The sequence below is a fragment of the Protopterus annectens genome, chromosome 1.part1 (genome assembly GCF_019279795.1).
Source record: "Protopterus annectens isolate FY-2018-M chromosome 1.part1, PAN1.0, whole genome shotgun sequence".
NCBI classification, from domain to species: Eukaryota; Metazoa; Chordata; order Ceratodontiformes; family Protopteridae; genus Protopterus; species Protopterus annectens.
Window position 1 is genome coordinate 1,056,189,800 of NC_056726.1, and position 25,739 is coordinate 1,056,215,538.

The 25,739-nt window shown below is 39.7% G+C and overlaps 1 protein-coding gene across 1 annotated transcript in view; it reads left to right on the plus strand.

Annotated features, from left to right (window-relative positions):
- LOC122815333 overlaps positions 1 to 25,739 on the plus strand; it is a 250,636-nt gene that overhangs the window by 133,043 nt on the left and 91,854 nt on the right. The window contains exon 4 of the mRNA XM_044087756.1: positions 11,462 to 11,800. Within this exon, the coding sequence (XP_043943691.1) occupies positions 11,462 to 11,800 (339 nt within the window). The remainder of the gene's footprint in view (positions 1 to 11,461; positions 11,801 to 25,739) is intronic.

Consider the following 25,739-nt stretch of genomic DNA (forward strand, 5'->3'; position numbering starts at 1 on the left):
ATTCTCTAAATTTTCTAATACATTTATTTAGATTTACCCATACTCCACTTTTTCACATCATTCTGCCATTAAAAATACTCCTTTTTAAATTCAACTCAACATTCAGACCATTTATTTATGGAAATCCTTCATTGGTTTATAATCATTTCATAGCTGCAGTAGTTCCCACTCTCAAACTTCATCCCATACCTTTTCATTTATTTTTTTATTCCTTTTCCTATTTTAATATAATCTCTTTTTCTTCCATCACCTCCATCCATATTGATAAAGGGTCTGAAAAACCTGTCACATCTCTACCACCAGTTATTAATCCCATGCTTTGTAATAATGTAAAATGATCAATTCCTGATCCAGTGTCCCCTTCTATAAATCCATTGACTTTTATTCTGCACAGCCAATTTACCACATTTTATTACTTCCTGTATTTCTCCCATCTTTCCCTTTCTTTTGACATCTTCCCCTTAAATCACAATTAAAATCCCTTGCAATAATAACTTTCATTTTGACCACCATGTATTCTAAGACGTGAAAAACAGATTCTTTCTTTCTTTGCTAGTTATATATGCATATAATGCTATAATTCCATAAACATGTTTTCTCAACCTCACATCTACAAGTTATCCTTGCCATCCATACCAATTTTGCATCTTACATGTTCACCTTTTGTTTACACAACACAACCACTCCAGAACAATGTGCACTTCCTAAATTCCAGATTATATTTTCACATCAGAATTTTTGTATTTGCATGCTATCTTCACTTGTCAGGAATCTTACATCCTCTTACAGAATGATATCCACATCACATTTAGCACACCATTCTTGTACCCCATCCTTCTGGCAGTGCTAATAATACAGTTCACATCTGCAAGGGTATAAAACGCATTATCATGAAACTTATAAACAAAGACATGGGAAACCTTCAAACACTGGACCCCACCCAGTTTGGGTTCGTGAAGGGCCTGAACCTGATTGACTTATTTGAATTAGTCTCCAGAGCTGTGGATGAGGGTAAGGTGGTCCACACAGCCTATCTGGACCTTGCCAAGGCCTTTGACACCACCCCCCACTCTGAAATCATAGATAAACTTACTAAGCTGGGCATAAATCCCTACGTCACTCGATCGGTTTCCAACTGTCTGTCTGTAAAGGTAACCAACTGCAAATCTAGCTCTAGACAAGTGACAAGTGGGGTACCTCAGGGTTCAATCCTGGGACATCTCTTATTCAGCATCTACTTCTCTGAAGTACAGGCCAACACTAAGGGACTCCGGCTAACAAAGTTTGCAGATGACTGCAAACTAGGAGTCATTATTGAATCCCCTAATGATGTGGATATTCTACAAAAGGGCCTTACAGAATCATATGCTTGGTGCCAGAGCCATGGGCTCAACACCAAGAAATGTATAGTTATCCTCTTTGGGAATAAACATGTACCCATGAATTACCACATAGGTGGCAGTACACTAAACACCAAAAGTGTGATAAGAGACTTAGTGACACAGGTGGACAGTGGTCTCACCTTCCATAACCACATTGCCACAACAGTCAGGAAATCCTTCTATGTGGCACACCTCATCACTAAGGGCTTTTCATCCAGAAAAAAGGAGGTCAATGTCCCACTGTACTCATCCCTCATTAGACCCATTATAGAATACAATGCCCCATTTGGTGTGTACCTCACAAGACATCTGCAACAGCTGGAAAGGCCACATAAATACCTCACTAAAAGAATCAAAAGCCTAAAGCAGATGCCCTATGCTGACCGTCTAAAAAAACTCCAGCTACACTCTGTGGCATAGCATCTACTCAGCGGCGGTTTCTGATTAACATAAAGGCCATGTCAAACCCTGAGCTGTTGGACATGCTCCACTTAAAGAAATTCCAATCCCTCAGAGCCACACATTCCAGGGAACTAAACCTTGTCATCACAATGAACAAAACATGCTAGAGGCATAGATTCCTGACCCAGAGACTCCCCATACTCTAGAATAGACTACCCATACATGTCAAGCAGAGCACCTATTTAGCCCTCTTCAAAAGGAACCTTGATGATTGAATGGGAGATAGGAAATTCACCCAGGGGATCACATCAGTCGCCCTGCTAGACAGGGGTCCAGGGAAGTAAATATTGTGGGAAAAATATCCAGGGAATTGATTGGCTAGGCTTGTATAGGCCCTAGGGCCGATAGCCTAGTACCAACCTATGAACCGAAGAACCTATGAACTTAAAGTACTCTAAAATTGTTGTTTTTTTCTTCTTTTAAGTTTTATGGAAATAGTTTTAAATTTTCATTTTCTTATTTTTACTCTTTCTCCGATTAGATATTTTTTCCTGTGTTAATGTACAAATAATCCTTCATCCTCAGAAGCAGATAACCTCAAGATAGAATATATCCCTAAATATGAATAAGTACCTATTCATACCTTACACTTCCTTACTGCACCCTCTTTACTTACTTGCATCAATCAATTTCTCTCCCCTAACTCTCTATTTAAATGTGCTCTGATAAAACAAAAAATGTACAAGGCCACAGAAGCCAGGGAAGAATCAAACCATATAAAACAATTCAAAAGTTTGGTAAACCATAATTTATTCAAAAACATTTAACACATTTAGTACTTTCGTCCAAATTAATAATAATAATAATAATAATAATAATAATAATAATAATAATAATAATAATAATCAGAACAACATGACAATGACCATGTTAAAAAAAATCATACATTAAGAACATCACATGACTCAAGTTTCAAACTTTCTTGGATAAAAATTTAAAGCAAGCAACCCCTAAAATATATATTAAATGCTTAGAGCCATAAATACTTTGAATCTATTAAAAAAACATATACACTTAACCACAGTAAATACCATATCAAGAATGTATTAGAGAATTAATACATAAATAAACTAATTTATTTATTTTACAATCTTACTGACCATAGTTTCCACTGGATGTAGAGATGCTATCATTAAGAACCCCCCCCCAGATCTTAGTGTCCGTCTGCTGCAATACAAAATTTTAAAATCACTCTGCGCACATTTTTTCAAATGTTTATATAAAGCAGTAGATACAACCATATAGGAAATATCATACATGTGCTCATATATGCATTCCCTACAGGAATGTTCAGCTTCATTATTTATTTATTTGTTTATTTATTTATTTTTGGATGAAAGCACTGAATGTGTTGTGTTTTTGAACAAGTTATGGTTTTGCCAAATTTTTATATGGTTTTATAAAGTTTGAGTCTTCCCTGATGTCCATGGCCTGATACATTTTTTTATTATTTTTTTTTTTTTTTGTCTTTTGCATTAGTTACACTTGCTTTTGTTAATATGCTCTAAACCTGTTTTTCCTCCCACTTCATATTACAGTTCCTCTTTGTGTTACACAAACTTATTTTTAATTTCTCTAAACTATCTAAAAATTCTCTAAATATTAAATCATTGTCATTTAAGTTGCATCTCTTCTTAACCAAAGCATTACATTATGTGTAAGTTGGTATAATTATTTAATCTGCAGATTTTGTTCTTGTTCAAGATTCTAAAATTGTTGCTCTTAAAATGTTTTTGTAATAATACATCAAAGCTTTTCTTCCAGGGCATCTGCTGAAAAGGGTCACCTACCCAGTTGGACTTTCACTGTAATCACGTCAATAAATAAATAATATTTTCACTGGCTAGAACTTCGAAACATTATTAGTGTCAATCCATTCTGCTGACATCCTTTCCTGCGTGCACCCTCTCTCCTCATTTCCCCCTCTGTATATATTTTTTTCTTCTATACTGTCTTCTTCATCTTGTTCACCCTCTTCCCACCTTATTGTTGTCCTTTCTTGTGTATAGTTTATTCTGTTTCCCCTTCTTTTTCATTATTTAACATTTTACTCTTGACAATCCACCCAAAAGTGTCCCTTTTTCATGCAAAGTGCATTCAGGCACACAGCTTTTTGATCTATGACCTTTCTCCCTACACTGGTCACATTGTATTTTGTCACAATCATTAATTAAATGAGAAAAATCCCCACAAAAGATTTAGGCTTGCTAGTTTGTCTTAATGATCCTCTATGATCATCCACAAAAACAGCACTTTGCAAGTGTTTTGCCTTGTTTTTTTTTTCACATTTTAAAACAGCTTCCGACCTCCACCCTCCATTTCATAAGTTTCCATTATCTTTTCCTTTCACAATGTTATAAACAGTTTCATACAAGCCCTGTATGCATTTTTAACATCCTCTTCTTCCAGTTCATCTGTTCTAAACTGCAAAGTGACACTCTTTAAGTTACTAGTAAAAAATAAATAAGTATCCATCTGTTTGTTACACAGTTCTAGAAATACCATCATAAGTCAATGAGTTTCAAATATTAAGTCACAAAAAGTTTTTGTCCCAATTTCTAAAAAAAAACAAAACAAAAGTGAATTTCTTAAGCTTTAAAACCTAGAGCAGTTCAATTGCCCGATACATATCTGATTATTACCATGTCTTTCTTTTTTTGTTGTTCTTATTCTCACAGGTTATCTCCTCATCTTTTTACAAACAGTTTTACTTACAGTTTGTTGTTGCTGACTTTCTTTGCCCACTGTCACTGTTGCATATGTTTTACTTACTGCCTTATATGTTGCCACAACCAGACACTGTCTCAGTTTGCAGCTGCTTTCCTCTTTTACTTTCTGTCACTGCTGTATTCTCTGTTGTCACATCACCTGGTTCTTTCTCCATATTACCATCCTCTGACATCTCACCCTACAAAACAGCACAACTGTCACCTGGATCACCTGCTTGACTGCTTTTAACAGGCCCTCATCTGAAACCTCTTGTGATGCCAGTTCCATCTGTATCACCCCAACAGATTCACTTCCTTCCTTCTGCATTGAGACAAATGAGCTGAATGCTGCTCATTTATATCATTCACCACACAGGAATTGTGTTTACATTCTGATGCTTCGTATCAAACAAATTTTTTCACCAAATTCTTATTTTCCACCTGCATCTCCCAATAGCTTTCCCTGCTCCTCTTCCATGCTGCTGCTTCCCTTGAGCCTCTTTGTTGCTGTTGTGGGAGCCCTCTGGTTCCACCTAGCAGCTCCATGCAGCAGGGAAGTTCCCCAGTACCCTGACCAGATTTCCACTAGTAAGTATGAATACCATCTTGGGTCTCCCCTGAAAAGAGGACACTGACCCAGTGGAACTAAGTCAGTAAACAAAGAGTAAATAAAGTCGTGGGATGATGGCATAATGGTTAAGGTGCTTACCTTGTAGACACAAGGTACAGGGTTTGATGCTCACATGGGGTAATTGGCTAGGCTTAAAATGGCCCACAAGGGCAGTTAGCCTCGTACTTACCTATAAAGTGAAATACTGGTAAGTTATAAGTGGAGAACAAAAATGGAAATGGGATGATACAGCAGATGGTATTACAAGTAACAGTGAGAAGTCAGAGGAGGAGAGAAAAACAAAATAATTTGTGGGCTGGTCAAAAGTAACCTTTATAGCTAGACTTGTGAGATGAAAGTTACAAGCAAGAGAAGCGTGAAGATAAAGTAAAAATATAAGAATATTGATGGCTGGGTGTACAGCTGATATCATGGAGTGAAGGAAGATAAGAAGACAGGATATGGTATGAACAGTATACACTGATAATTTCAGAGACAGAGTTGGAGTTTTTATACTGAAATGATTTTGGTTGATTCAGGAAAATAGACTGGAAACATACTTAGAAATGAAAGGTAAGAATGACAATGGAAGCATTGGGAGAAATTACTGGCATCAAATGCCGTAGTAAAAATTTGGGAATTATTAGAGAAGTGCAGAGGTCTACAAGTATCTCTATGGAAAAGTAAAGTTGGGGTGGTGCTTGAAATAAGTAACTGGGAAAATGATCTTAATCACTGAAGGAAGAGATGAACTTGATGGCAAAAATGAACAAATCAAGTGAACAGGAGGGAAGACTTTGGAAAGGGAACTAGATTTTTATTTAAATGCTGTATAAAGCATAGTTCAAGCTGTAAATGATTCATTTTAAGCAGTTATGAACTGACAGAAAATGACACACATGTTATAGTTACTAGGGCAGTGTAATTACCTAAGGAATGGGGAAAAACAGGATTATATTATTCATGGATCTATTTCCATTAGAAATTTAGAGCTGCATGTTTTAATGAAGGCAATGATGATGCATTACAAAGGAAATTGCCACACATGAGAGATAATAGATGGAGAGATTTTTGAAAGGCAGGCAAGCTTCTAACAATTCATAAGTTCATAGGTTAGTACTAGGCTAACTGCTCTTTCGAACCATTTTTAAGCCTAGCCAGTTATCCCTTGTGAGATTCAAACACTGCACCTTGTGTTTGCAAGGCAAACACCTTTACCATTAGGCCATCTTCCCAACCCTTCATCATCATCATTCTTCCTCATTACCTAGAGGAAAACAGTTTTGGTACTTACTTTTCTCACTTGCTTTGAGAAAAACAGCTCTTGTACTCACTTTCCTCACTTACCTAGAGGAAAAACCCTGTAACTCTCTTTTTGCGCGGTCTTGCACACAGAGCAGTGCCGGGCAGCACCGGTTAGTTGGGGTGTACTATTCCCGGCCCAACAAAGTCTGTGCTGTAAATGTTCCCTTAGAACTAGGCAAGCCTCAACTCAAGTGCTTCAGGTCAGCTGCTCTTATTGCAGCACTTGCAAAACAGAAATCAGCACTTGTCTTAATCTCCTAGACAGCACTATTATTCTCCAAATTTCCTAGACAGCATTATTATAATATAGCATAAGACCCTCGATCGTCCATAGGACTTAAGTTCAATTTACTCTTCAAAGCATGTCCAGAGGTCAGCTTCAGGTGTACTCTCCAGTTCATCTGGTGGAATTGGGCATCCTGAGGCAATGTCACAACTGCCTCATGTATACAGACAACCCTCTCCTCATCTCCTCTCCTCCTCCTCTCCTTTGATATCCATGTTGCCAAAGTGGCTAGAAAATCCTTCTATGTGACCCATCTGATAATGAAAGGGTTCGCATCAAGATTTAAGGATGTAATGGTGCCCCTCTACTCTTCTCTCATCAAACCCATTATTGAGTACAATGCACCAATTGGAATGTACCTGGCTAGACATCTCCAGCAGCAGGAGAGACCACAGAGGTACCTAACCAAGAGAATTACTGGCCTCAAACAGTTGCCCTATGCAGCACGATTGAAAAAGCTAAGACTGTTCTCTGTTGCATACCGCTTTCTCAGAGATGATCTCTGTCTAACGTACAAAACCATGTCCAACCCAGAATTGTTGAACAACATGCGCCATCTTAGCAAAACCAAATCTACTTGAGCTACATGCTCTAGGGATATAAACCTCAACACAACAATGAATAGAACATGCTGAAGGGATAGATTCCCTTTGCAGAGACTTCCCTTACTATGGAACAGGGTTCCGATCTACATAAGACAGAGCCCCTCACTATCACTCTTCAAAAAGAACCTTGATGAGTGGATGGGTAATAGAAAGTTCACACCGGGGATCACACCAACAGCACTACTAGATAGGGGCCAAGGATATTAGCTGCTAGTACAAGCATCTAGAGAACTACTAAAGGGGCGGTGAATACCACACAACGTGGCTGGGCTAATATATGCCTTCGGGCAGATAACTCAGTACCAGCCAATGAAACTATGAACCTATCAACTGGTATACTTGTAATGGGGTAATAGGACAATGAGCATGGAGAGCCTTAGTTTCCTTTGACTCAAATAATTGTTTTGTTATGGTGGTGTTTGTTTTCAAAGTGCTTCAGCATATGGAGAGAGAATTGGTTTTGGTGTGGGGAGATGTTATCAACAGTATGCAATGCTTAGAACTGTTACTCAGTGATGGGGTGGTTTGAAGGTAATGCCGGTCAAGGGGCACATGAAGTGGGGCTACTGTCATCTCCAGGACTGTTCCTGCTGAGAATGGTAAATCTGTTGAGTTGAGAGTGTGGGAGAAACTAGAGTTGAGAAGGTATGTGAAAAGGTGAAAGGTGCTCTATATATTTGTGGGTGACTGCATATAGACAGCAGAAGATATAATAGGGGATACTAGGTAGAGGAATGAACTTCCTTAATGTTTGGAAGAGCACTGGATTTGAACAGAGCCAGTTTTAGACAAAATGAGGTCCTGGGTAAAAATCTAAGTGGGGCTACTTATGCCTGAATGCAGGATTTATATAATAATATTGTTTCATTATGTTTCATCATGTTATGATACCACATCCTTCTATTGTTCTCCATATAATCCAGCACAGCACCATTAATGAGTAAAGGAAAGCAACTATTTAAATATGCATGCCAATAGCTAAGATTTAAAAATTGTGCATACTGTTAAAAAAAGCCATTTACTAGTAATATGGACAGTTAATGTCTAATCCATTATGTGTAGCAAGTATATGATCAGTGTCATTTACAGACAATTAAGGATACAGCGAGGTAGTGAGTGACCAGGGACAGTCATGACTGCCATGTTAACACAAATATCTTCCAATACCTACAGCAGTATGCATGACAAGGATTAGCAAGGGAACACCTCAGACACCAGTGATGGGGAAAAACAACACAAAAGGCAGGTATTCAGATGCAGACAATGAGATGTTATTATAGGCTCTCCAGCTCCAAGGCAGCTGGCTGTTTGTATTGGATGCTGCTGACCAGGCCTACTGAGAATGTGCATGGAAACATCTTATGGTGGACATTAATGTTATTGGTGGCCACAACTACACATTTAAGCAGGTCCACTGTATGGCCACCAGACATTACCTGGTTGTCTGAAAAATAAGCTATCCAATTTGCAGGGAAGGGTAGGTTGATGGTAGGTGGATTGCCAGTCAAGCAATCACTGATGGAAACAGAGGAATTCCAGGATGCTGTCAGAAACTGTGCAAAAACTGGATAGTTGTAGAGCTAAACTTCAGTGCAGAGTTGCAGTGTACCCTTATGGTATCCATATGAGATGCCCCTGGTTGACACTGTGGTATGTGTAATTACATAAAGAGTGCTTTACTTCAGTTTATCATGAACTCACTGCCCATATTACTAATGATATGAGTGTTTTGGGTACCACATAAATATCAGGGGTACAATGTTAAAGGACATCTGTACAAGTTGAGGTTGTTACTGTCGTATTACATTTGCACTGGGACTGTGTACACGGTGGTGGGTACATACTTACATTATTTGCTGTGTTCACAGGTGAATCACTATCAGACAACAGCACTGTGAAACCACCACAGCCTGATGTGAGACGTCATCCAGCTCTGATGATGATAGCATTCATGAACTGGCATGGTCCAAGCATCATACTGCAGGGCTCCACAAGCAACATCAAGTGAGTGAAACCTGGCCTTAAGCATTCCAAACACATGCTCCATGATGACCCTGGTTTGTGATTAGTCATGTGGGTATGCTGGATACAGTACACAGGGGACAGCTTACTGTGGACACTCAAAGCCAGGGTAGTGTGATTATACCTAGAGAGCAGCTATTCATACATGCCACAAGCTCCATAGGGTGAGTCATATACACAGAGGGGTGAGCACTGGTAGTCATTAGGGTCATATGTACCTACCTCCCCCTGAAGTTGCTATGCTAATGGCTGCAACCCAATGTTTATACATAGTCTTCATGGAGGCTCAAGTTAGTATGACCACAGTCATTTCTGAGCTATTACTGCTAATACAGGGTGTGTGCAATGACCTCTGGGAGTGAATATCCTGCATGTGTGACAGTTTTGATCGACTGAATCATATAGTAACATGTACCATGTCATGTCATGCTCTCATGATACGTGTCAGATGTCATCCAATGAATTGTTTCTCCAGTATCTCCATGAAAAGTGGCCATTGTGGTGAAGGATGGTCTAGATCACCTGTCATACAGTACTAGCACTTTCAGGGCTACATTGATTATGGAGGTGTCCACAGCCAGGAGGGGGGTATCCCCATGGCTGTGACAGTCAAGGCAGCAGCATTTCAGGTAGCAGATTTTATTTACACTCATTCAAGATGTTGGCATCTAGCCAAGGCCATTGTACAATCCATACAACTCCTGGTAGAGGAGGCTCTCATGAGCAGTTTAATGTGGGGGATGCCTAACCCGGTACCATGCACACCCTGGACCTGTCCAGTATATCAGCCCTAGTGTTGCAACTACTGCTGAGGGTGCATTCAGGCAGAAAGATATACTCACACACACACACACACACACACACACACACACACACACACACACACACACACACACACACACACACACACACTCACACACACACACACACACACACACACACACACACACACACACACACACACACACACACACACACACTACCAAAACCTCCAGTGCTTCACACAATCTGACATCCAGTGACACTTTTCCTTCACAAACCCTTCTTCAGTAATTACAACACCCACATGACCACACCCGTGCACACACACACACACACACACACACACACACACACACACACACACACACACACACACACACACACACACACACACACACACACACACACACACACACACACACACACACACACACAAACACACACTGCTTTCTTTTTTAAATTGTTTTCAGCAGTCACACATTTGAATGTGAAGACGTTATATGCTTGTGCTCCCTCCCTCTCCTGAGCAAAAGATGACAGCTGTATCTTGCCCTTCATACTTTGCTACTGGGGTTGCCTGTTTCTGATGCACAGCAATGGCCATCCTTTGTATGGGTGATCACAGTCTGGTGTTGAGTTTCCATGCATCAGTTTTACTCTAATGTTTCTGCTGCATTATATGCTAAAGTTGTGTGAAAACTGTTCTTTTTTGATAGTGCCATGGGATACAATGTCTGCCTTCATCTAGCATGTCACCACTTGCTGTTGGATCTTCCACTGACTCAACATCTGATTCTGCCTCCATTGTCTGGTGTGCTGGGGGCTATTCATTTTACAGTTGTACCCCTCCTAGTAACTGCCTCCTAATATAGTATTGTGTAACACTGTACATGTTGAAAATATTTTAGCACATATGGCACCACCAAATACATCAAGGCAGCAAACGTTTGTCTTAGACATCCCAACCACATGTTGTACATTGACCTTGCTTTGTGACAGGACATAACTTATTACCACTTATTTATACAGCGATTACCACATACTGTGGGTATTTCTGCTGCTCTGCATTCCCTGTTCATGCTACATGCATCTATGAATGACACACAACCTGTGCATTGCCAGTTATCACATAAAATGGTCTACTGCAATGTGATTAATATTTCTGAATGATTTAGGTTTGAAATTTCAGCAAAATTGCCAAACACATGGAATCTAAAGGGCAAGTTAGCCTTATTATTAACTTTGAGCTTCTCGCATGTAATCCTTTAAGCTAATAATGTGTTTGAATTACAGATCCGTTTTCCTGTTTTATTTTCCAGATCAAGTGGAGGAGCCAGAGATAAAAATGGAAGAAAATGGAAGTAAAATTGTATGTAGCAGCAAAAATAACACCTATAAATACAGATTATGTGTGTTGTATAAAAATGATCAGCAAATACAGGACACTAAACAGAAAAACAGCTATAATAACAACCCCACAGAAACTGTTACTTTTGATTTAGGCACCAATAGCGACCATTATAATAATATCCCGAGTGTTGGTACTATCGTTTCTGCCAATGACCTGTCTGATGGGAATTACTTCAGCTGCATGTGTTATACGGCTGAACCATCAAAGTGGACGTGCCGCAGTCAGTCTGTTACTAAGGGAGGAAACTGTGAGTAACATCTAACCAAACGTTATTATTTGTCTTTGTCATTTTCTATCTTTGTGTTACAATACTGAAGTCACACTCTTTGTTGCTATAATTTACACACTGTTAACAGACAACTCAAAATCACAGGTAAAACATGGGAAAACCCTGCTGACTGTTAAGATAAGGCAGTCCTCAAAATAATATACATAGTAGTCAAAGAAGCAGAAAGAAAGAAAGAGAACGTGAGTAATTTGACCAGTCATTTATTAAACAACTTTTTATTCATTTTAAAACAAAGATTGTACAAAATTATTTAAAGATAAAAAGAACAAAAACATAACTAGTTACAGATACCCACAACAAAATCAAACATAGAAAACTAAATCATTAAAATTTCTCAAGTTTGTTTGTGTCTTTCGGCTTTTCCCGGTTAGGGGTCGCCACAGTGGAACTTCAGTCCGCTAATGATTGGCAGTAGATTTTTACTTACCGAGTTGCCAGCTCTGACGCACAACCTTCAACGAAGGTACTCCCATTTACGCATATTTCCACAATGAAGACGTTCTAGCTGAGAATCAAACCGAACAGCGTCTTACTGTGAGGCATTAAAATTTCTGAAGCAAATCACTTAATTTTGAACAAAATCTAAACTGGTGAGCAATACTCGAAGTTCTCATTTTGGCAGTTGATAATTCTTTTTTACAGACTTTTTTTGTTATATTAATTATCTCAGTGAAAGAAAGAGTAGGTCTACATTTCCAATTCTTTGTACCTATTTTTCTTGTCATAGCTAAAATGGACCAAAAGAGAGGCAGCTGCACCCTAGGAACAGAATCCGGAACTCGAGCATTTTTAAGCTTTCATCTTCATTATATGGCTATCTTCTTTCACAGTCCACAAAATATGCAAACGTTTAGTGAGTCAGTGAACTACTCTGCTCAGAATGAGCATATTATTAGCTGAAACTTGTATACTGAGCATGCTTTACGGAACTATGTGTGCAAAACAAAAAAAAAGAAAAATGATAAACATACAGCGTATTTCCACTTACGTGCATTCTTGTAGTAAGACATTTTGTCTTCTTTTCTTTCCAGGATGCCACAGTGTTTGCTGATTAATCCTGAAACCAGTTGTTGATTATCAGAGTTTATACTCCACTATAAAATGTTACTTTCCTTAGCTGGTAATATAATAATTTTCGAGGAGGCATGGTCTCAACACTTAAGTTGCAGTACCCCACCAGCACTCATCTTCACTTATTTTTTATCTATTTATTTTTTTATAGGTAACTGGCAGGTAGCTGCATCCATCATGAGTGTTTTCAGCTTGTTTTTTATTTATGTCCATCATATTAGGAATCATATTTTGACAACATGCAGTCATTTTAGTGTAGGCACTTGTCTATGCTGATAAAAGAAAGACAGCTGCCACAGTTCCAGGGAACTAGTATCATAGATTATAAGAAAATGGCTGCAAACCCTACTCTTGCTTTGTACCACAGTACCACAGGCTAAGATATAAAGGCATCCCGACCTGCAATGAAAGCACACCCTATAATGTGATAAAATACTTACCAACATCTTCCACACTGACTATGCAAACAGCATTACATAATCTTACAGTACATATATGCTTTTAAATGAACAATTTCTAATTCTTATATTTTATTCCACAAACACGTCAGATTTTCCAAATCAACATGTAGATTTTTAGGGAAAACCACCATCTAAAAATCTATATTTGCTAGATGGAACTTTAAACAACAGTATAGCTTACATGAACCATCTTCTTCTTCTTCTTTTTCTTCTTCTTTCTGCTTTTCCCGGTTAGGGGTCACCACAATGGATCACCTGTCCGCTCATGATTGGCAGTGGTGTTTTACAGTGTCGAGTTGCCAGCCCGGTGTCCAACTTTCCACAGAAGGCACACATATGCATGCACTCACACCTAGGGCCAGTTTAGAGGGTCCAATCCATCTACAGCATGTCTTTGGGAGGTGGGAGAAAACCGGAGCACTCGGAGGAAACCCACGCAACCTCAGGGAGGACATGCAGACTCCGCACAGAAGGCACCCCAGCCAAGAATTGAACTGGAGAACCTCTTGCTGTGAAACAAACAGCTTAGTATCCACCTATAGACTTTCATACTATGTAATGTCTGGTCTAGTAAGTGGAATCATAATGAAACGCTCAGCTACTTTAAAATATAAGTAAAGTAATTAATTTCAGAGTCCTGCAGAATGTTTAGAATGTGCTACCTTAAACAGCAAGTTCACAAAATCCTGGCTATATTGGTATGCACATGTGTGTGGACCCAAACTTGAATTTTACCCTTGTATTTAGCTGTTCTCCCTCATGATCCTTCAAGATTTATTGATTGTCTTCATAAAGTTAAAATTGTTTAAGGATGAATTTATTATTAAATAACTGTATTAAGTATGTACAGACTTCTTATTATAACCTATATGGTATCTAATACCTGAATACTTTATATTCTGAAAAATAAAAAAGTACTATTCTTTTTGAACCCGCCTCCTATGATTTCTACAGCCTGGTGCTATGATTTTTAATGTTTAATGGTTTAAGGGTCTGTGGGCCTAAACTGACACTATGCGTCTGCATGGTATCTTGTGTTCAAAACCAATAAATTGAGAATGACAACTTGGTTGTTAATTGCCAAAATATATCTGCCACCAGAAAATTAGTAAATGTAAGGGGTATAACTATGTACTTGCAGTGATCACACCACATAGAATGGTGGGTTATTACTGGATGTTGAAACTCAACAAATATAAACCAGACTGGTGCCATGCATGGTTAAACCAAGGTCTCTTTTACTTAAGAGCATGGGAAAAGTACTAGGCAAGTGATAAGATGCTTAGCATATACAACTTTAAGCAGACACTATTAAAAGTCGGTGTCTCCCTTTTCAAGCATGTATTAGTATTTACATCCTAAATCGAGCAGGGCTATGCATGAAAATCATTATGTAAATTAATGGAGTAAGGTTCCCCAGTGACATGAGCAAAATTTCCCTTATCAGTATGACTACCACCTCAGGTGTACCCTGCAAAGAGTACACTGGCCTACTTGGACTAACCAGTCAACAAAGAGTAAATAAATAATTAAACCAAAGGGTCTACAACATTTACATTGCCAGGTTAGGTGACTGTATATAACAAGGTCCCATCTGATATATACACCAATAAGTATGATGACTGCATGTACCAAATAACCTACAAAATGTATTGCATCAGGTATTGTGACTATACATAGCAAATGTCCTATAACTTGCATGGAACCGGACATACTGGTTGTTGTACCCAGGAACTTGTCACTTATATGTTACTATGATTGCGGACTTGTTAGCAAGAGAACTGCAATATCTGTTCCAACAAAAATGGTTTCTGAATAAGCAACTACAAACTGCATTAACCCAGGTATCATGCAGGTATTATGGCTGTATGACAAAAAGAAATGGCAACAAACATACCACCACGTATCATGCAGGTATTATGACTGCATGCACCAAAGCAATGGCAACAAGCATATCACCAGGTATCATGGCTGTATGTACCAAAGCAATGGCAACAAGCATATCACCAGGTATTATACAGGTATCATGACTGTATGTACCAAAGCAATGGCAACAACCATACCAGCAGGTATCACGCAGGTATCATGGCTGTATGTACTAAAGCAATCGCAACAAGTATACCACCAGGTATCATGCAGGTATCATGACTGTATGTACCAAAGCAATGGAAACAGCCATATCACCAGGTATCATACAGGTATCATGGCTGTATGTACCAAAGCAATGGCAACAAGCATTACACCAGGTATCATGCAGGTATCATGGCTATATGTACCAAAGCAATGGCAACAATCTTACCACCAGGTGTCATGCAGGTGTTATGACTGTATGTACCAAAGCAATGGCAACAAGCATACCACCAGGTATCATGCAGGTATAATGGCTGTGTGCACCAAAGCAATGGCAACAAGCATACCACCAGTTATCATGAAGGAATTATGACTGCATGTACTAAAGCAATGGCAATGGGCGGCCAAGTTGGTGCAGCGGTTAGCGTTGCTGCCTCACAGCAAGAGGTTCTCCGGTTCGATTCTCGGCTGGGGTGCCTTCTGTGTGGAGTCTGCATGTCCTCCCTGTGGTCGTGTGGGTTTCCTCCGGGTTCTCCGGTTTCCTCCCACATCACAAAAACATGCATTAGGTGGATTGGATACTCTAAATTGGCCCTAGGTGTGAGTTTGTGTGTGCCTTCTGTGGAAGGTTGGGCGCCGGGCTGGCAACTCGATACTGTAAAACTCCACTGCCAATCATGATCGGACAGATGATCCGCTGTGGCTACCCCTAACGGGGAAAAGCCGAAAGAAGAAGAAGAAGAAGAAGTACTAAAGCAATGGCAACAAGCATACCACCAGGTATTATGCAAGTATTATTGCTGTATGTACCAAAGCAATGGCAACAAGCATACCACCAGGTATCATGCAGGTATCATGGCTGTATGAACCAAAGCAATGGCAACAAGCATACCACCAGGTATCATGCAGGTATCATGGCTGCATGTACCAAAGCAATGGCAACAAGCATACCACCAGGTATCATGCAGGTATTATGACTGTATGTACCAATGCAATGGCAACAAGCATACCACCAGGTATCATGCAGGTATCATGGCTATATGTACCAATGCAATGGCAACAAGCATACCACCAGGTATCATGCAGGTATCATGGCTATATATACCAAAGCAATGGCAACAAGCATACCACCAGGTATCATGCAGGTATCATGGCTGCATGTACCAAAGCAATGGCAACAAGCATACCACCAGGTATCATGCAGGTATTATGACTGTATGTACCAAAGCAATGGCAACAAGCATACCACCAGGTATCATGCAGGAATTATGACTTTATGTTCCAAAGCAATGGCAACAACCATACCAGCAGTTATCATGCAGGTATTATGGCTGTATGTACCAAAGAAATGGCAACACGCATACCACCAGGTATCATGCAGGAATTATGACTGCTTGCACCAAAGCAATGGCAACAAGCATACCACCAGGTATCATGCAGGTATCACGGCTGTATGTACTAAAGCAATAGCAACAAGCATCCCACCAGGTATCATGCAGGTATCATGGCTGTATGAACCAAAGCAATGGCAACAACCATACCACTAGGTATCATGCAGGTACTATGACTGTATGTACCAAAGCAATGGCAACAAGCATAACACCAGGTATCATGCAGGTATCATGACTGTATGCACCAAAGCAATGGTAACAAGCATTCCACCAGGTATCATGCAGGTATCATGAATGTATGCACCAAAGCAATAGCAACAATTATCCCACCAGGTATCATGGCTGTATGTACCAAAGAAATGGCAACAGGCAACAAGCATACCACCAGGTATCATGCAGGTATCATGGCTGTATGTACCAAAGAAATGGCAACAAGCATACCACCAGGTGGTATGCAGGTATCATGACTGTATGCACCAAAGCAAAGGTAACAAGCATTCCACCAGGTATCATGCAGGTATCATGACTGTATGCACCAAAGCAATGGCAACAATTATCCCACCTGGTATCCTGCAGGTATCATGGCTGTATGTACCAAAGCAATGGCAAGAAGCATACCACCAGGTATTATGCAGGTATTATGACCGTATGTACCAAAGCAATGGCAACAAGCATACCACCAGGTATCATGCAGGTATCATAGCTGTATGTACCAAAGCAGTGGCAACAAGCTTACCACCAGGTATCATGCAGGTATCATGGCTGTATGTACCAAAGCAATGGCAACTAGCTTACCACCAGGTGTCATACAGGTATCATGACTGTATGTACCTAACCAATGTCAACAAGCATAACACCAGGTATCATGCAGGTATCATGGCTGTATGTAACAAAGCAATTGCAACAAGCATACCACGAGGTATCATGCAGGTATCATGGCTATATGTACCAAAGCAATGGCAACAAGCATACCACCAGGTATAATGCAGGAATTATGACTGTATATACCAAAGCAATGGCAACAACCATACCACCAGGTATCATACAGGTATTATGACTGCATGCACCAAATCAATCGCAACAAGCATACTGCCATTTATCATGCAGGTATCATGGCTGTATGTACCAAAGCAATGGCAACACACATTCCACCAGGTATGATGCAGGTATTTTTGCTGTATGTACCAAAGCAATGGCAACAAGCATACCACCAGGTATCATGCAGGTATTATGACTGTATGTACCAAAGCAATGGCAACAAGCATACCACAAGGTATCATGCAGGTATCATGGCTATATATACCAAAGCAATGGCAACAAGAATACCACCAGGTATGATACAGGTATCATGGCTGTATGTACCAAAGCAAAGCAACATGCATACCAGCAGGTATCATGCAGGTATCATGGCTATATGTACCAAAGCAATGGCAACACACACTCCACCAGGTATGATGCAGGTATTATTGCTGTATGTACCAAAACAATAGCAACAAGCATACCACCAGGTATGATGCAGGTATTATTGCTGTATGTACCAAAGCAATGGCAACAAGCATACCACCAGGTATCATGCAGGTATCATGGCTGTATGCACCAAAGCAATGGCAACAAGCATACCACCAGTTATCATGCAAGAATTATGACTGTATGTACTAAAGCAATGGCAATGGGCGGCCATGATGGTGCAGCGGTTAGCATTGCTGCCTCACAGCAAGCGGTTCTCCGGTTCGATTCTCGGCTGGGGTGCCTTCTGTGCGGAGTCTGCATGTCCTCCCTGTGGTCGCGTGGGTTTCCTCCGGGTTCTCCATTTTCCTCCCACATCACAAAAACATGCATTAGGTGGATTGGATACTCTAAATTTGGCCTAGGTGTGAGTGAGTGTGTGCCTTCTGTGGAAGGTTGGGCGCCGGGCTGGCAACTCGACACTGTAAAACTCCACTGCCAATCATGAGCAGACAGATGATCCACTGTGGCGACCCCTAACTGGGAAAAGCCGAAAGAAGAATAATAAGAAGAAGAAGTACTAAAGCAATGTTAACAAGCATACCACGAGGTATGATGCAAGTATTATTGCTGTATGTACCAAAGCAATGGCAACAAGTATACCACCAGGTATCATGCAGGTATCATGGCTATATGTACCAAAGCAATGGCAACAACCATACCACCAGGTATCATGCAGGTATCATGGCTGCATATACCAAAGCAATGGCAACAAGCATATCACCAGGTATCATGCAGGTTTCATGGCTGTACGTACCAAAGAAATGGCAACAAGTATCCTACCAGGTATCATGCAGGTATCATGGCTTTATGTACCAAAGCAATGGCAAACTGAGGTGGAATCCTTCAAATCCCCCGGGCCTGTGGGAAATACGGCCCAGAATGCAGAATCCTTTATAAACGCATTCTATGAACACCTTCAGGAATGCATGGATCATGCAATCCCAAATAAAACCAAGACCCAATCCTCCAAAGTCAAACGTCCTGTCTGGTGGGCCCCAGCCATAAACAAGCTATACAATAGAAGAAGGAAGCTACTACATGATAGAGCAAAATCCCAAAAAGGGAAGGCATCTCTGATCAGTATTAGCTAAAAACTACGGGGACTCATAAAATCGTGTAAGGCCTGCTTCGAGAGAAAAATTGCACAGGACACTAAGGATAATCACAAGGCTTTCTTTAGTTATGTTAGGAACCTGGGTGGGAATTCCCAGATATGCTCAGAATTAGTCCAAAATGTCAAAAAGTACACTGAACCCACAGACATTGCCAACATCCTAGCTGACAGGTTCAGCGCAAACTCCCCCCCCCCACCAAAAGGGCAAATATCTATCCCAGCAGAGTGCTCCCCGCCCTGACATCTCAGATGCTCAGGTAAGAGCAGCCCTCTCCAAAGCAAAAAACACAGCATCAATGGGACCAGACAGTGTCCCGGGCTGCATCCTACATGAACTCCAAGAAGAGCTAAACCCAAACGTAAAACTACTGTTCAATCTCAGCCTTACTACAGGATATGTACCCAAAGAGTGGCGTACAGCAACAGTGGTCCATCTCCACAAAGGTGGTGCCTCAATGGATCCTGGAAACTATCGCCCCATAAGCCTGACTAGCTTGGTCTGCAAAGCTATGGAAAGGATCATCATGGACCTCATAAATAAAGATATTGGGAACCTAAAGACACTGGATCCTACCCAATTCAACTTTGTTAAGAGCAGATACTGCCACTTAAACATGGTTGATTTGTTTGAAACAGTCACTAAGGCCATTGACGAGGGGAAGGTGGTCCACACAGCTTACCTGGACCTCGCAAAAGCCTTCGATATAATACCCCACTCAGGCATTATAGATAAGCTCACCAGCTTAAATATTAACCCCTGTGTCACTACATGGGTTGTAAACTGGCTCAAGGACAGAACCCACATGGTTAGAATTGCTGAAGCCATGTCTGACTCCAAACCAGTTACAAATGGCATCCCACAAGGCTCAGTCCTGGGACCTCTCTTGTTCGGTATATATTTCTCGGAGGTACAGGCCAACATGGAAGGACTGTGGCTGACCAAGTTCGCAGATGACTGCAAATTGGGTGCCATAATCGACTCTCCAGCCGACACAAACATCCTCCAAAAGGGCCTCATAGAAACAGACAACTGATGCCAGAGCCATGGCCTCAAGCTAAACATCAAAAAGTGTATAGTCATCCCCTTTGGCAAAAACAAAGTGCCCACAAATTACCACATAGGTGGTAATCCATTAAGTACGGAAGACGTAATTAGGGACCTGGGGACCCAAGTTGATAGCAATCTCTCATTTGACAACCACGTGGCCAAAGTGGTTAGAAAAACATTTTATATAGCCCACCTAATCATGAAGGGATTCACATCTAGATCAGGGGAGGTCATCGTGCCTCTTTACTCATCCCTCATCAGGCCCATAATTGAGTACCATGCCCCTTTTGGGATGTACCTTACCAGACACCTGCAGCAACTGGAAAGACCCCAAAAGTACCTCACCAAGAGGATCAAAGGGCTCAAACAGATGCCATATGCTGCCCGGTTAAAGAAACTCCAGCTCTACTCAGTGGCATACCGCCTGCTCAGAGGCGATCTGTGCCTGACATATAAAGCCATGTCCAACCCGGTATTAATGGACATGCTGCACCTCAGAAAATCCAAATCCCATCAAGCTATGCACTTGAGAGGCTTGAACCTCAGCATTGAAATAAATAGAACATGCTGGAGGGACAGATTCCTAACCCAGAGGCTCCCTTCACTCTGGAATAAAATCCCAGTCCAGGTTAGGCAGAGTCCCTCATTGACTCTCTTCAAGAGGAATCTTAATGAGTGGATGGGAGATCGTAGGTTTACCCTGGGTATCACTTCTGTGTCACTGTTAGACAGAGGCACAGTATACTAACCTCAAAAAAGGGCATAGCAAAATAAATTTAAAATGGGTGGCGAAAGCCAAACACACTCTGGCTAGGCTTATAAATGCCCTAGGGCAAATAGCCTAGTATGAACCTATGAACCTATGAAACTATAAGCATACCACCATGTATCATGCAGCTATTATGACCGTATGTGCCAAAGCAATGGCAACAAGCATACCACCAGGTATCTTTCAGGTATCATGGCTGTAATGTACCAGGAGAATTTCAGCATGCAGGTATGCAGGTATTATCTAAGTGTCATAATTATTTGTACCAAGTGAGTTGTAATATGCATGTCATGTGGTGCTTACAGTCATCCATGATAAGTGGAGATCTACAATCAAATGGAGGCAAGTACAAGTTCACAACTCACCAAATAAAAAGCACCAGTGGAGGAAATAAAGCCCAGTCCTTTCTTTTAGATTCAGTTTAATATCGAAAATAACGACAAGTCACTCCAGCACCACAAAAGACCAAAAATACGAACTTCAAGGCACATAAACGCTATGTCTCCACACTTGCGTTTTCGTTTGCTACACACTTCCTCGGATGTGAATGAATATTTGTTACAAAAACACTCTACTTTATATATATGCACTAATTAATTAATTTAACTTATTCTACTTCAATTAATTGTCATTAATTACCTCGGTTCATATCAATTACAACCTTTAAAAATACATATTAATCCATCTATATTTCACTAAAGAACATTTATATTTAAAAACATTATTAAATTGAATAAAATACTCTAAAAATTCTATTAATTAATACCTCATTATATTATATATTAAATATTAAGTACATAAATAAAAAACAAACTTTTAAATTTCATTAAAAGATGCATTTAAATGTATTATGTTATAGCACCATCTAGAGGTAAAAAGAAACATTTTATCCTGTAAAATACTTCATGAAACTTTCAACTGTTTGGAACTGTTATATTATACTTTTTTAAAAAAACTTTCCTTGCTAACATACTAAAAATTACATTAACAGGAAAAGCTTATTAAATTGCAAACATTTCAAAAAATAAATGCAAAGCATTACTCTTTTCACTTATAATTTCGCTGCCCTCATCTTTAACACTGGGGCCAGTGACACTGTATTATTCAAACCAGGTGGCTTGTATGACTCTAAATGGAGTTGCCATAACAACTCTTTATACTCAATGGTGTCCTCCCAGGGTCCACCTCTTACATCTTTGGTTACAACCTCCAAAACAAAGAAGGAGAAAATCGCCTCCGCACATTTCATTTTATGTCTGTAAAGAGCATTGTTAATACAATTAATCTTAATGTCATAATTGTGCTCATATATTCTATTTCTTAACTTTCTCTCGGATTTACCGACATAGAATGCATCACATTTTTTACACAAACTCAAATAAACTATTCCACTGGTTTGACAATTTGCATAATGACTGCTTTGAATCAGCATGTCCCTACTACTAATGTAAACTGTGTCCTTGGCACATATAAAAGTACATTGAGAACAACCTCCACATTTAAATGTGCCCACTCTCCCGTTCCTCGCTCTATCACTTTTTGATTTATCCTCAAAAAAATTCTTAAGGCTTTTACCTTTCCTGTAAGTACATTTTAAAGGGTATTTGAACACGCAATTCAAGTCCGAAATTTCACCAAATTTTTGCCATTCACTTTCTAACAAGTTTCTAATTTTAGTTACTTCACCACTATAATCCAATACAAAGTTGTTATAGCCCTCATACTGGTCATTTTTATTCTTAACCTTCTGCCATTCATCTTTTCCTAAAATAGGCTGAAATTTATCCACCCTTCCTCTCATGACCTCATCCTCTATTTCCTTGATTAAACTGTCGGGGTAGCCTCTATCCAAAAACATTTTGTGTAACCTTTCACATTCCTCCCCAAAATCCATATCTCTAGAAGTCATTTTGCTACCCCTGACATATTGTCCCTTTATTATACCCTTCTTATGATGGTGAGGATGGGCGCTGTTATATGCTAGAAATGAATTAGAATAACTTTCCTTCCTAAACACCTTCAAAAAAAACTCTCTCTCACCTTTTCCCACAAAAATATCCAAGTATTTTAAACTTTCTTTGTCCTTTAAGTAGGTAAAGGTGAGAAAGTTAGTGGTTTTAGATATATATTCAAAGAAAGATGTAAATTCTGCATCAGAGCCAACCCATAAAAGACAAATATCATCTAGGAATCGCTTGTAAAGCTTCCAACAATCCTTGTATTGAGAGTTTAAAATGTATTTATTTTCCCAGGCTGCCAAAATAATGTTTGCATATATGGGTGCACAACGGGCACCCATTGCTACCCCTTAATCTGCTTAAAAAACTCACCTTCATAATGCAAATAATTATTGTTCAAGACCAATTCCATTAATGTCAAAACTAAACAAAAATCATTGTGGGAAAATTTTCCATAATTAATCAAGGCCTCCTCAAACCACTCTAAACCTTCCTTGTAGGTGATAGACGAGAAAAGGTCTACTATGTCCAATGTAATGAAGGTTATATTCTCATCAAAAATTTCCTTCTTTAGGTTCCACAACAAATCCCAAGAATCCTTCACTATACTTACCCCCTCATTCAATACTTCTTTTAATTTATTATCAAGCCATTTAGCTATGGGTGCTGTTATAGACCCTTCTGATGACACTATTGGCCTAATAGGTGGGTTAGTAGCATTCTTATGAACCTTCGGCACACCAAATATATTCGGTACTTTAGGTTTATCCACATACAAGAATCTGTATGTGTTCACATCAATTGCCCCCTCTAATAGTAAATCATTCAATGCAACAAAAATTTTTTTATTGCCAATATTTATTTCGTTTAAAGAGGATCTCATATACCTCTCCTCATTTTCTAACACCTCTAACATTTTAGCTTCATAGTATACCTGTTCCAAAATAATGGTTCCCCCTCCTTTGTCCGGTTTGAGTATTCTGATGGTGGGGTCTCGGGATAACTGCTGTAACAAATCTTTTTCATCCTTAGTTAAGTTAGGTCCCACCCAATTTTTGGATAACTCCTTCCTGATTTTTTTCTCCATCATTACTTCAAAGTTTTTTAATTGCTGGTTTAAAGGGGGGTTATAAATACTTCTTTTCTTTAAGGCACTCATATTAGGGCTATTCTCACTTTGTCCTTGAAATATAAGTTCTAGGTTTTTCTTTCTTAAAAACAATTTTAAATCTATCAAAACTTTACTAAGGTCGGCCTTTCTGTTTGGAACAAATTTCAAGCCCTTAGTAAATAATTGAAAGAAAACCTCTGTAATTTCCAATCCACTGTAATTATAAATACTATAGTCATTTAGTTTCCATATCACTCCTTCATTTATTATCCGTTTCCTCACGGGTTCATGCCCCTCACCTCTGTTGCCATAAATTACCATTGTTTGTATGTCCTGTTCCTGTACTGATACTGGTGTTTTCGCCCCCCCCCCACCGATAGTTTTTTTGAAAATTCTTCTGGTAATTATTCCTAATTCTTTCAGACCTCCTTACTTCTGGAAACTCCTGACCATCACTAGTTTCCTCATTATCCATCCTTTCTTCAAAATTTTCCTGGAAGTGTAGCAAACGAAAACGCAAGTGTGGAGACATAGCGTTTATGTGCCTTGAAGTTCGTATTTTTGGTCTTTTGTGGTGCTGGAGTGACTTGTCGTTATTTTCGATATTAAATTGAATCTAAAAGAAAGGACTGGGCTTTATTTCCTCCACTGGTGCTTTTTATTTGATAAGTGGAGATCTCAGAAGTAGATGCTAAATATCAGAGGTTCCAGCAAACATGATATACCCCTAGCATTTATTGTGAGTCCTGTCTGTAAGCCAGTGAGCTATTAACCTAACCATATATGGGTCAGTAGGGAGTTCCTTTCATTTGTTTTTTATGTTTGCATGCAGTGTAGTATCAAATGCTCTTACAAGACCAAAGTATGCTGTGCGGTCAGCTTGTCCATAGTCTACAGCCCGAGTTCCCCTCTCAAAGACATTCCCAAGATACGTTAGACTAGATTTACTCTTGAGAGACAGAAACGGATGGGGGTTCATCTGATAGGCGTTTTGCTATTATAGTCATTTAGGTCAGTTATGGTACAGTCCATAGATTTTTATATAAGACTCATTACGCTGTGGAGTCTATAATTCCCAAGGTCTGAAATTAGCCCAGATTTGTGGAATGGCATCACAACAGCTGTATGCCACTCCAGTGTGACAAAGCCCAATGTTAGGCTGAGGCTGAGGAGGATGAAAAGGCAGAAGAATGGCTCTGACAAATCTTGTTCCTGCTATTACTGAAGTAACTGGATGTGTCATCAGGCCCCCATGGATGAGATAGTCCTTGTTTTGATGAGTACCTTCAGTACAGGCTCTTTCCTGATGCCTGGTGGCTTTGATTCCATCAGTGTAAGATGGATTTCGAACAGATGCACCTGGAGTAGAGGTTGCACTAAATTTATTGGTAGTAA